General features: G+C 38.0%; 1 protein-coding gene across 1 annotated transcript; it reads left to right on the forward strand.

The window, feature by feature from the left end:
- LOC142239772 (uncharacterized) lies at positions 1–5,976 on the forward strand. The gene has a single exon (XM_075311544.1). It carries the CDS (start codon positions 1–3, stop codon positions 5,974–5,976), a length of 5,976 nt encoding a protein of 1,991 aa, XP_075167659.1.
- Positions 5,977–13,437: the final 7,461 nt, after the last annotated feature.

The following is a 13,437-nucleotide window of genomic DNA, read 5'->3' on the forward strand; positions in this document are numbered from 1 at the left end:
ATGGCGACCCCGACCGAAGATGCAACTTTAGGAAAAGGTTTTGCAGAAACCGTCAACGTGGATATCGATAATGTAGCCGCTGCAGTTTCATCCGCCGAGGCCCATGCATCGCCCCCAGGAGCCCACGTAGCGAGTAGCATACATCATACCGACACCGACGAGCAGAACAATGAAATCCTGAAGGCAGCGAATAGCGCCGCCTCAACTCCCAAATCAACATCTAAGGTAAGCGCATCATTCAAAATTCCTTCAACCACTCGTTCTGGTCTTATACGCAAAGACCCCCTTCCAAAACGCCCTCGCAAGACTTCCACTAAACTCAAGAGTAAATCGAACAGCAAATTGGAACAACATGTCACCTGGCAAACTGTTTTTTCTGCACCATCTACTACGACCACTAACTCATCAACAAATACACAATTGATGACGTCACAACTGTCTGGTCTTACGATCGGTACGAGCCACATATCGAATCAACAAACATTGATGCCTTCTCTGCATAATGGTTTCAGTTTAATTACTCCAGGCTCGGCCATGTCACAAAATCGTAGTATACCAAATATTTTCAACACCAACAATACTACAGGTAACGCTAATGGTACCCATCAGACTGCACAGCCCCACAATGGTGGATTTGGTAATAGCATGATAAGTTCTTCCGACAAAAGAATATTGTCCACAGCTAATATCCAAATGTCACAACAAAACTCGACAGCACACACAGATGCATACATTTTTGGTGCACCTAACACTGCTAATAACAGAGAGGTAACAGCAACCGGGAGAATACTCAATAACAATCCGTACACCTTTGACGACATAAACACCACGAGCTCCCGTCATGCCAATATTGGTGACGTAACAACAAACAATAATTTTCATAATCCTATCCTATTTAACAGAAATTTGCGCCTAACACAAAATACACTCCCTACTTTTCAACACCAGCCATGTACATTTCCACCGGTTCACAACTCCTCTCAGAACAATAGCTTTAATTTTCCAGACTCCCAGTACCATTCAAATTCAACTAATTTTAATCCCTACCACAATAGTTCAAGCCTTCCGCAGCAATCAATCAGTTTCGTTCCAAATAATTCCCACATTCCGTTTACCTCGTCTTTTCCAAATTTAGGCAACAACACAGCTGATATAACCTTATCTACATCTCACATAGCAGCCCGTAACGCCATCAGCAAGGATTTACCCATTTTTTCAGGGAAGCCGGAAGACTGGCCAATCTTCATCACAAATTATATGCAGTCTACGGAAAGATGTGGCTTTTGTGACCAAGAAAACTTAATACGTCTTCAGAAATGTTTACGTGGGCCGGCTCTGGATGCGGTAAAGGGCAAACTTATGATGCCAAGTACGGTGAAATTCGCTATTGACACCCTACGCATGTTATACGGGCGTCCAGAGGTGATACAACAAGCTTTACAAAAGAATCTGAGAAACGAGCCGCCTGTTCGAAAGGAGAGACTTGACACATTAATTAACTTTGCACTTGCTGTACAAAATTACAGAACCACTATGCAAGCCATAGGTTTATCGGACTTCTTGAATGATCCAATGCTACTTCATGAGCTAGTCGAAAAACTACCATCTGATTTAAAATTAGACTGGGGAAAACACAGAATTTCTGAACTAAAGGCGGACATAGTCACATTTGACAACTGGCTGTTCAGTTTAGCTTCTTGTGCTTCACAGGTTACATCATTTATGCCTTATGTCGGCGAAACAAAAAACTCGAAAAAAGAACGGATCTTGGTTCATGACGTCATTGATGGTAACAAGTCTATCAACCAGCTGTCTTGCTTCAAATGCCAAAACAATCATTTTTTATATGAATGCCCCGATTTCACCTCTCTCTCAGTAAATAATAGGTGGAATTTTATTCGCTCAAATAATCTTTGTCTCCGATGTTTCAAAAGACACCACATAAAGAGATGTCGTTCGAAACGTCAATGCGGAGTAGATAACTGTAAAATGCCCCACAATTCTCTATTGCATAAAAGTAATGAAAACAAAACAAATAACGTGCAAAAGGAAGATACAAATGATGATAATACCCATCAAGTTTTATTTCATTCTAAAGAGAAGGTTCTCTTCAAATACATTCCTGTAACACTCTTTGGAAATGACTGTTCTCTTAATACATATGCGTTGATTGATGAGGGTGCATCATGCTCACTAATTGAAAGCGAAGTAGCAGAGCAACTTGGACTGGATGGACCAGCTGATGAACTGTGCTTACAGTGGACAGGCGAAATAACACAAAAGGTAGAAAATTCAAAAATATTGTCTATGTATATTTCAGACCGTAAGCAGAGTTCTAAGATTTTAATGAATAATGTACGCACTGTCACTAAGCTTGAGCTCCCTGTACAAACATTGTCGAAAGCACAGATTGATAAATGTGAGCATTTAAAAAATTTGCCGATAATACCATATACATCAGAAAGAGCAAAAATTATAATAGGACTCGACAATGCTAAATTGTGTGTTCCTCTTGAAGTTAGAGAAAATGGAGATGAATTGATTGCCACGAGATGTAGAATTGGCTGGGGTGTGTATGGCCGTCAACAAATAGGTGATACTCTCTGTCATCGCATATTACATATTTGTACGTGTAACAACTACAACAAATTAGATGAAATGCTCAAAAACTTTTTCTCTTTGGACGCAGTAGGCATTTCGCAAACAAATAATCAACTACGATCAAAGGAAGATGAACGTGCGAAAGCAATAATGGAGAATACAACGAGGTATCTGGAGCATGAAAAAAGGTGGGAAACCGGTTTGTTGTGGAAGGAGGATGAAGTTAATTTACCCAGTTCGTTTTCAATGGCGAAACGAAGACTCATATGCATAGAATCAAAAATGCAACGGGATCCAGAACTAAAAACATTTCTTATAGAAAAAATTCAACAATATGTAAAAAATGGTTATGTACGAAAACTAAAACCATCAGAAATACGTAATGACAGTAAATCATGGTTTATTCCTCTCTTCACTGTAAGAAATAAAAACAAAAATAAAACCCGCATAGTTTGGGATGCGGCTGCATCGACAGAGAATGTCTCATTAAATTCTGTTTTGCTAAAAGGACCAGATCTTTTAAAATCTTTGGTTGGAATATTAATAAGATTCCGGGAGAGAAATATTGCTATATGTGGTGACATTCGCGAGATGTTTCACCAGATTCGCTTAAAAAAAGATGAACAATGTTTTCAGCAGTTCCTATGGCGCGATGGTGACCCATCAAAGAACATTGATGTTTATGTAATGACGGTTTTGACATTCGGGGCTTCATGTTCTCCCTCGTTGGCAAATTATGTAAAAAACCGCAATGCAGAGCGTTTTGTTGATAAACACCCACAGGCTGTACAAGCAATTTTACAAAATACATTCGTCGATGACTGGTTGCAGAGTGTAGACTCCGAGGGAGAAATGCTAGAATTGGCCAAAGCTGTGCGGGACATACATCAATGTGGTGGATTCGAAATGCGAAATTGGCTCAGCAATTCGAAGATTGTTTTGGAAAATTTAGAGAACAACGATACAACTAACAACAAAATATTTGATCGTTTAGAAAATTCATTCGAAAAGGTTTTGGGAATGTGGTGGGAACCCACAAACGATGAATTAAGTTTTTTCGAAAAATTTAATAAAGAAATCTTTAATGAAAGTGTGCCCCCAACAAAACGAGGTATATTGCGAATAGTTATGACAATATTTGATCCTCTAGGTCTTTTAGGCCATTTTGTCATATATGCAAAAATTTTACTACAAGATATTTGGAGATCCAGAGTAGGATGGGACGAACCGATTCAAAGGGCAGAAAGTGACAAATGGTGGAAATGGGTAAAAGTTCTTCCTAAAATGTCCTCCATACGTATTCCCAGATGTTACCCTCTTGCAAACAAAGCCGAAAAACTTGAATTGCATATATTCGTAGATGCGAGTATAGATGCTTACTCTGCGGCAGCATATTTTCGGGCAGAGTTTGCTGGGGATACAAAATGTTCGCTGGTAGCATCAAAAACACGTGTGGCACCCTTAAAACCAATATCTGTCCCCAAAATGGAATTAATGGCAGCTATTCTTGGCCTTCGACTTTGCAAATTTATATGTAACGAAGCATCTCTCAATATCACAAGAAAAATATATTGGTCAGACTCAAAAGACGTTCTATACTGGATAAGATCTGACGCCAGAAAGTTTCAACAGTTTGTGGCTGTGAGAATAGGAGAGATACTGGAGGATTCCAACGTAGAAGACTGGAGGTGGGTACCATCATTGCAGAATGTGGCGGATGATGCTACCAAATGGAGTAGTATACCTGACATTGATGTCACTAGTCGTTGGTTTGTTGGGCCAGAATTTCTGAGAAATACGGAAGACAAATGGCCACAGTCAGAATTTGGAAAAAATAATCCAAGCGAAATTTTATACCACATATCGAACAAACAACCAAAACCGAAATTTCTTTGCATTTCGCCTGATCCTACTCGTTTTAGCACATTTGAGAGACTTCGCAGATGTCAAATGGCCGTATTGGAATTCATTCGCAAATTATTGTGTGCTGAAAAGATTTCCACTACTTTTAAACCATTTCTTGAAAACAATGACTTAAATGCTTCAGAATTTCTCATTTTTAGAACCTGTCAGGAGCAAGTGTATTACGAAGAGATTCTACAAATAAAAAATGAGAGAGGTTTGTGTAAGAGCAGCACATTGTATAAGCTGAGCCCATTTCTAGACAAATTTGGAATGTTAAGAATCAACGGTAGAATCGACGCTGCAACTATTGTTCCTACGAGCATTAAAAATCCCATAATTCTACCACAGAAACATGTAACAACATATTTAGTCATAGACTACTACCATCGAAAATTTCACCACCAACATAATGAAATTGTCGTTAACGAAATTCGTCAAGTTTTTTGGATATCTGGTCTGCGGTCAGCTGTGCGTAAAATTGCAAAATTATGTCAACATTGTAAAATCAGAAAGGCAATGCCGCAAGCGCCAGTCATGGGAAGTCTACCAGCAGAGCGACTAGCAGCCTTTACTAGACCTTTCTATAACACAGGCATTGATTATTTTGGGCCAATCGACATTGTTGTTGGACGAAGAAAGGAAAAGCGATGGGGTGTTGTCTTCACGTGCATGACAGTGAGAGCAGTTCACATCGAAATAGCTGCCTCTTTGTCGACTGATTCCTTTCTCCTCGTTTTTAAACAGTTTGTTTGTCGTCGTGGAACTCCACGTAAAGTATTTTCAGACAACGCTACAAATTTCAGAGGAGCGAGCCGAGTGTTGTTAGAAGAAGTGGAAAGAATTTCATCAAGTGAAGTGGAGAGAAAATTTCCAAACATTGAATGGGTTTTTATTCCTCCTTCATCCCCCCACATGGGTGGGGCATGGGAGAGGATGGTGCGGTCGATCAAATCAATTTTAATGGAAATTTTACCCAATCGAGGATTGCGAGAGGAACACTTAAGAGCAGGTTTGGCTGACGTAGAATTTACATTAAACTCTCGTCCTCTTACATATGTGCCCTTAGACTCACCATTAGGAGAAGCCCTAACACCAAATCATTTTTTAATTGGATCGTCAAATGGTATAAGAGAGTTGTCAACTTCTCTCAAAACCGGTTCTGCGCTAACCAAGCACTTTCGTATGACAAATATGATATCAAATGAATTTTGGAAACGGTGGGTGCGAGAATGTTTACCATGCTTAACAAGGCGAACAAAATGGTATGATGATTCAACTCAACATATAAACATTGGAGATGTCGTCATCATTGTGGACAGTGAGGCAAAAAGAAATGAGTGGTTGAAGGGAATTGTTATTGATGTGCACAGGGGTAAGGACGGTGTTGTACGAAGCGCTGTGGTGAAAACGGTAAATGGTTTGTCCACACGGCCTGTGGTGAAGTTAGCCAAGTTGGATGTAGAAAAGTAAACTTCTATCTTCTATAAAAGTTTACGGAGGGGGCTATGTTACGGCGCTCAACATAAAGTGTAACGCTCCATAAACTTTAGATGTTGCTTGTAATACAACCTTGCAATGTAATGTGAATTTATGTAAATATACAACACTAATCGCAATGACAAATATCTATGCGATGACATATTGTCTATTTCCTTTTCAAATTGTTCTTTAAACAAGTCGGTCGTGTTTCATATTAAAGTAAATAATTTGTAATCGTAATTTATATGAAACACAGATTAAAATACTGTTCACCTGTTGGTTTTAACTGGATTAAAGAAAACACAAGTGTATGTATTTAAATTTATTGTTAAAATATAATAATCTAATGAATTAAATAAAATTAGATTTTAGCTGCAATCTACAGCTACGAAAGCTGTCAGCTGAAAATACTGTTTTTTATTTATCGGGACCAAGCGACTGAACAGATTGAGTGGAACTTTTTTCGCACCAACAAACAGAGTACCGGCCTTTACAAGGTAAAATGATGAATTAAAAAATTATATTTCATTATATGGTGTTAATTTTTAACAATTTTCATTATTGCTTCCATTTTTTCAGCAAGATATGTGAAAAAGTTACCTACGATGAATAAAAAAAGGATGAGTCAAAATTTCCAAACAACGAGTTGAAGTGAAGTACCCTCTGTTCCACGTGGTCATAATTTTTACTCACAAAAACATTGTATTAAAAACCTTCATCATAAGTTTTTATAATAAAGTACTTTTGCTTAAAGAAAGTTTAATTTTAATGTATGAAAGTTTTCATAATACGGTTTGTTGTTCATTTAATTTATCTGTACTGTGGAATAATTGATTTAAAAATTGTTTAGCCGTCGACATTTTAAAAGAGACTGTTAACCAATTTTTATTATCGGGTTTCCCAAAAAATAAGCAGGTAAACCAAAATAATACTGACTTTTTAACTTGGTATGGGTATATAAATCTTGTGGTGTTGTAAAAATGAACTAAAATACTGTTACGAATTTGATATTTCTAGATTTAAGTTTCCGTTAATTTCAAATTTCAAATTGTAACGGTCAAATTACGTCATCACATTCAAAATCATTTCTTTATTTTCTAGTACTTTACTAAACATCTTTTGTGTTCTTAGTTTCACAATAATTGTAGTAACCCCTTTTGTTTTGTTATTGTTGTAGTAATATGAGCACAACACTCTGTCAGCTAAATTACGAGATAGGCAGAAACGACAATGTGGTTGTTCTAGATAATTGTAGGAACAGAAACGACAAAATGATTAGATAATTGTAGGCAAGACTATGAACATAATTAGCAATTTATGTGCGACATCTGCCGGACACAAGTAGAACATTCCAGATGGCTGTAGGCAATGAAGATAACCAGTTGAATATGTGCTGTTAGATAAATTGTATCTAGATAGTTCTAGATGGTTGTAGGCCAGACTATCCAGAATTTTCGAAATCGCCAAATCACGGTATATAAGCCCCTGGCGGAGGGAGCTGTGAAGTCAATCGAAAGCTAAAGTTTATACAGTACACATCGTAGAGCAAATAAGTGAAACCGATCAGTTAAACAAATAAATTGTAGGTTAGGTTAAGTTAAACTGGCAGCCCGATTAAATTTCAGGCTCACTTAGACTATTCAGTCCATTGTGATACCACATTTAACTAAAAATACCTATTAAATATGGTCACTTCTAGTTTTAACCACTGAACCTTCTCTATTATTTACATTTATGGAACCAACCAGATTGCTCCAAACATTAACAAACTGCTTAAGTTAACCTTTTCCAGGTCCGCCAGTAATCTAAAGCTATATGCTCCTAAAATTCGCTTACGCCTTACACAAAAAGCAGGACACTCACACAAGAGGTGTTTAATTGATTCCTTTTCCTCCACATCATGACAGCTTATGCAATAGTCATTATACTTCGCACCTATAGTTTTTGCAAATTCGCCTATCAGGCAGCGACCCGTTATAGCAGATATCAGGAGTGCTATCTGACGCCTTGAGAACACTAGCATATCTAGTGTGCGGTTTAAGTTTAAATGGGGCCATATTTGCTTGGTGTCATTACAACCCTTGCAATTCTCCCATCGAATATTGGCCATCATAACAGCCTTCTCACGCAGTAAGAGCTTGCAGGTGGCCAGAGGCATACCAACAGATTCTAGTTCCCCTGGAATATGTAAGGTAGTTCCTAGCCTTGCTAGCTCATCTGCTTCGTAGTTCCCCGGTATGTTCCTATGGCCAGGCACCCATATTAGGTGAATATTGTACTGATCAGCCATCTCATTGAGAGATTTGCGGCAGTCTATGGCCGTTTTCGAGTTAAAGAACACAAAGTCCAAGGATTTTATTGCAGGTTGACTGTCTGAGTATATATTAATGCCAATATTTGTTGGAACATTACTTCTCAGCCAATTCACCACCTCTCTTATTGCCAATATTTCAGCCTGAAAATCACTACAGTGATTAGGTAATCTTTTCGCTATTCGAATTTCCAGATCTTTAGAATATACTCCGAACCCCACTTGTCCATTCAATTTGGAGCCATCAGTATAGAAATCTATATATCTTTTATTCCCCGGGGTCTGTGTACACCACGCCTCACTGTTGGGAATTAGAGTTTCAAACTTTTTGTCGAAAAGTGGTTTTGCCAGGGTGTAACCCACTACGTTACTTTGAGGACCGAATTATGACCGTACTTTTTTCTGGCCACAGCGATAGCTCGCGCAACCGCACAGCCGTTGTTGCAGCTGACTGTTTGGCCAAAATGTCTAAAGGCAATAGATGTAGCATGACATTAAGGGAGTCTGTTCCTGTCTTACTAAATGAGCCTGAGATACATAAGCTCGCCATACGCTGAACTTTATCTAAACAAGCCGGTTTCTGAAGTGCCGGCCACCAGACTACAACAACATATAACATTATAGGTCTCAGTAGACCTGCAGGTCTCAGTAGACCTGCCCCTCGAGTATGCATCCTGTCGTTTCGAGAGCAAACTTGAATCCACGCTAGTTCTAAGATACATGTCTATCATCCTCTCCAGGGTCTTAAGTAGGAATGAGGATAAGCTGATTGGTCGGAAATCCTTCGCACCCGAGTGGGAGGCTTTTCCTGCTTTAGGTATGAAGACGACGTTTGTTTCCCTCCACTTTTCTGGAATATATGCTATATATATGATATATATCGTTTATATATCACCGTCAACCAGGGGATAATTCTTTCAGCCACTGCTTGTAATTCCGCCGGAGTAATTCCATCAGGTCCGGGGGATTTGAATGGTCCAAAGCTATTTAAAGCCCATTTTATTCTAGATTCCGACACAATTTCCTCGATAGGAAATGACCGCTGAGCCTCTGCTACACCGCCAGAACGTGGTTCAACCGTCTGATTTCCAGGGAAGTTTGTGTCCAAAAGTGCATCCAACGTCTCCTCACTGGACGTTGTCCCATTTCCCTCCGATGTTTTAATGAAACCTGGAGCGGAGTTAGTGGACGCTAGTACCTTCCGTAGTCTGGAAGCCTTTGACGTATTCTTAATACTGCTACAGTAATCATCCCAAGAGTTTTGTTGAGACCTTCTCAGTTCTCGTTTATATGCTCTCAGATTCATCTTGTAAGTGTCCCAATCCTCCGGAGATCTTGTGGACTTTGCAGTGTTAAAGAGGTTCCTGCAGGATTTCCTCATATTACTTAATTCCGTAGACCACCATGGTGGTCGATTTTTCTCCCTTGGCTTCCCTCTAGGGCATGCAGCTTTCAGTGAGATGTTGAAGGCCTTAATAATCCGCTCATATTTGTATCTGGTATTTCCGGTATCATCGTATTGAACGATTCCCTATACCTATTTCAATCAGCTTTCCTAACATTTGGCGGAAATATGGTCTTGGTGGAATGAACATCAAATTTGAAACCGATGTAGCGATGATCTGAAATGCTATGTTCACTTAAAACCTGCCAATCAGATATCATTTCATTCAGTTCTTGCGAGGCCAAGGTGACTTCCAAAACCTCTTGCCTGTTTTTAGGGACAAAAGTTGGGGCATCTCGCTTAATGCAAACTACGCAAATAAACTCTAGGAGTGACTCTCCTCTTGTATTAATGTCACCACTTTCCCATATACTATGATGTGCATTTGCATCGCATCCCATAATGAGTTTTGTCTTTGTTTTCAATGACTCCTCAACTAAGGTGTTAACGGCACATGGAGGCATCTCCCCATCATGTCCCATGTAGACCGAAGATGCCCAATATTTGCTTTTGGATATCTGTAGACTGGCTACGACAGTGTCTGCATTACACAATGAAGGAAGCAGAAACAAGTTTAGTTCGTTTTTAGCAATTATACATGCTCGATTTATATCGTTACCGGTATTATGCAAAAGTTTGAAACCCGGAGTGTTTAATTCACAGATCTTGTTGTTATATATGTATGGTTCTTGAATAAGAACTATATCTATGTCTCCTTTCATCAGGAGAACTTTTAAGGCAGCACAAGCAGCCTTACAATGGTGAAGATTTATCTGGAGGAAGCGTAGAACCATCCAAATTTTCAACCACACATCAGCCGCTTCAATTGACTCATCAAGGGCTTCCTCTCCACAGATCTCGGTGACTCTCGCAACAATCCGCGGTTCATCTTTGGTGAGGTTTGAGCCTGTAACATAGGAGCTTCCCGCATACGATTTTCGCCAATGTCTGCAGTTTTTATGTCTCCTTCGGCTTCGCTAGGAGATTTTTTCACTGCTGACTCTACCGGAGGCTTGTCCGTTTCGGAATCCTTTGGCTGATCGCTTTCGTATACCTTCATATGGATATCATGAAAGCCATACTTAGACGTCCTTGGGTCTGGGCTAGATGTGGCAGCGACTCTATGTTTAATATAAACACCGCATGCCGTCTTGGTCCATCCACTTCATCCAAAAGACCAACCTTCCAATCTGAGGTTGGAAGATCTGTGTTACATTCTTTTAGTTTCTCTAGTATTGACTAAGGATCAGGAGGGTTTGCCGGTATCCTTGCATGTGCTCTAGGTTTAGCCGGTATGTCTTTTTATCGACTAACTCCAAAGCGGCTCCTTCCCAAACTTCACCAATTAGCATCAATGCAGATTTAAAGCAATCCAAAGACCTCTGGTCCGCAAAAGCTATTAACTTATATCGTCCTCAGGGAAACTTTTTTCGCACCTCTGAGTAGACACCAGACATCGCGTTCTCAATTTCCCCCCATTTTTGCCTTGGAATCATACCGTCCAATGCTCCTTTATTAATAATAGCCATCACTAGACTGTCTTTTGCAACTGAGACAAACGATCTTTGATTCCGTTTAGAGGATGGCTGCTCATCCGGTGAATGTTCCCTTTTCCAGCTTCAAGAATTCCTTGAGCCCATTTTAAGGAATCGCTTTGCTTGGCCGACAACGTGCTTGGGTCGACTGATCCCCAGGTGGACAAATTGGGCCTGACTCTTTGGTCGCTGGATGACTTTGAATTTCGCTGCATGGTGGTTTATTATTTCCACCACACGTGAAATTCGTAATAAGTACTTATTACGATGAAATACTCCGCTATTAGAAAACACGTCCGCTTATTACGAAAATCATAAATCCAATTACCCAAATTGTAAGCTTGTCATAAAACTATTTTCAAATGAAGTAATATTTGCGTTGAGTATAAATGTAATTGGAATTTGTCAAAATATTCAAATGACATAGTACTCAATCCAAATACATTAGTATTTGAAGTATATAAAGTGTTTTCGTATACAATTACTATCGTAATTGTGTTTAATACGATGTTAAACAATACAATCTTTGTACTATATAATCTATATTAATTTAAGAAAATTATACAAATACACTCTGAAAATAGGTTTTATGCTTTTTATTATAAAAAAGAAATTCTGAAAATATGTATAATTGAAAATACAGCGAAGTACATGTTTGGTAGAAAAATACAGAATATTCATTATAAACGACATATTTAAAAGGCTAACTCACGAAGAAAAAACAGTTTTTGAATTATCTGTACCACCTGCTGGAATTTCCGAAATCTTCCTCATTTATATGCGATTTGTTTAGGCATCCTGCTCTTCTGTAATACAAACATCTATTCATTTCAAAGTTTCGAAAATATTTCAAAGTTTTATATGATTTTACCTTCTGTTGCTGGGAAGAATTGAAGCACGAAATCCCCGTTTTCGAAGTAAACACATTTTTCTCTAGGCCACATACTTTTGACAGTCGGCTTATATCCATTAATAGGGCAATTTGATGTGTACACGACCTAATTGTAAAAACAAAATAGAAAGAATGTAATTGTATATATATTCCAAAGCTTATTCGCAAGTTTTTGAACGGCCCAATTCAGGATGTGTGTAAGTTTATACAACGAAAGAATTCATTTACATATTTCATTAAAGTTTACAGCGAATTTTAAAAATTTTACGAACATTGAAATATGTACTAAATATATTTAATTAACTTTCCATAGTAAAAAGTTTGTGCTGTCACGAGATTTCTCGTGAGTCTAAAAATTGTTGCGAACCGTTAATCGTCTTTAAAAGTTCTGTTTGCGTGAACGTACATGAGTATTTCGTGAATGTGCTTGAGAGAGAGAGAAAGACGTCACAGGTTAGACTCACAATGAAAATGTTCATTTTTACGAAGAGAATTCTTTCAGTGTAGTTTCCAAAAAACGCGCTTGACCAAAAAAACTGGTATTTAGATAAAGGTACTTACCTGCGATAAAAATACAATATAGTGCGCCAAAAATGTTGTAAATGTTAACATTACGAATCGCGGTACCGATAGCACGGTTTATTTGCGGGTAAATTCGACCATGTTCTTAAGAAGATTCTTAATAATAACAATAAATTTATTTTTTGTATTAATTTATTTTTCGTTACGTAGCAACGTCATAAACAGTTTTATGAGGCAATTACGCATTATACTTAAATCAATAACTTTTATACTTGGTCCAATTGAATATAGTAATTGATGTGTTGTGAATTCAATTACCAGTGAATTTTGATATTTTTGCCAGTTTTTCATTCAACCAATTATTTTCATGTTTGACTTAATAAATTCAATAAATTAATAAATTTCATTCAATTATGCCAATAATTGATTTTTATTTTGCTTCAGTTTTTTCTGTGTAGATTGTCGTTATTTGAAAAGAACTGTGTTTTATTATCGGGTAATTAAATACGCCTCGATATAAAAACGTAACAATACTATGTTATAGATGAACTAAAATTTAAGAGAATTATAAACTAGACAAGTTGAAAAAAATCTTAGGGGCTAAATCATAGTCAATATTACTACAGTTTAGTTCATTTTGCAATGGATTCACTGTTTTTTCAGTGTAACATTTATACCACTATCACAACACATTTAACATAATTTTTTCATTTATAATAGAATGATGTTGATTTACAAGTGGCAAGTT

This window comes from Haematobia irritans, chromosome 5 (assembly GCF_050003625.1).
Source record: "Haematobia irritans isolate KBUSLIRL chromosome 5, ASM5000362v1, whole genome shotgun sequence".
NCBI classification, from domain to species: domain Eukaryota; kingdom Metazoa; phylum Arthropoda; class Insecta; order Diptera; family Muscidae; genus Haematobia; species Haematobia irritans.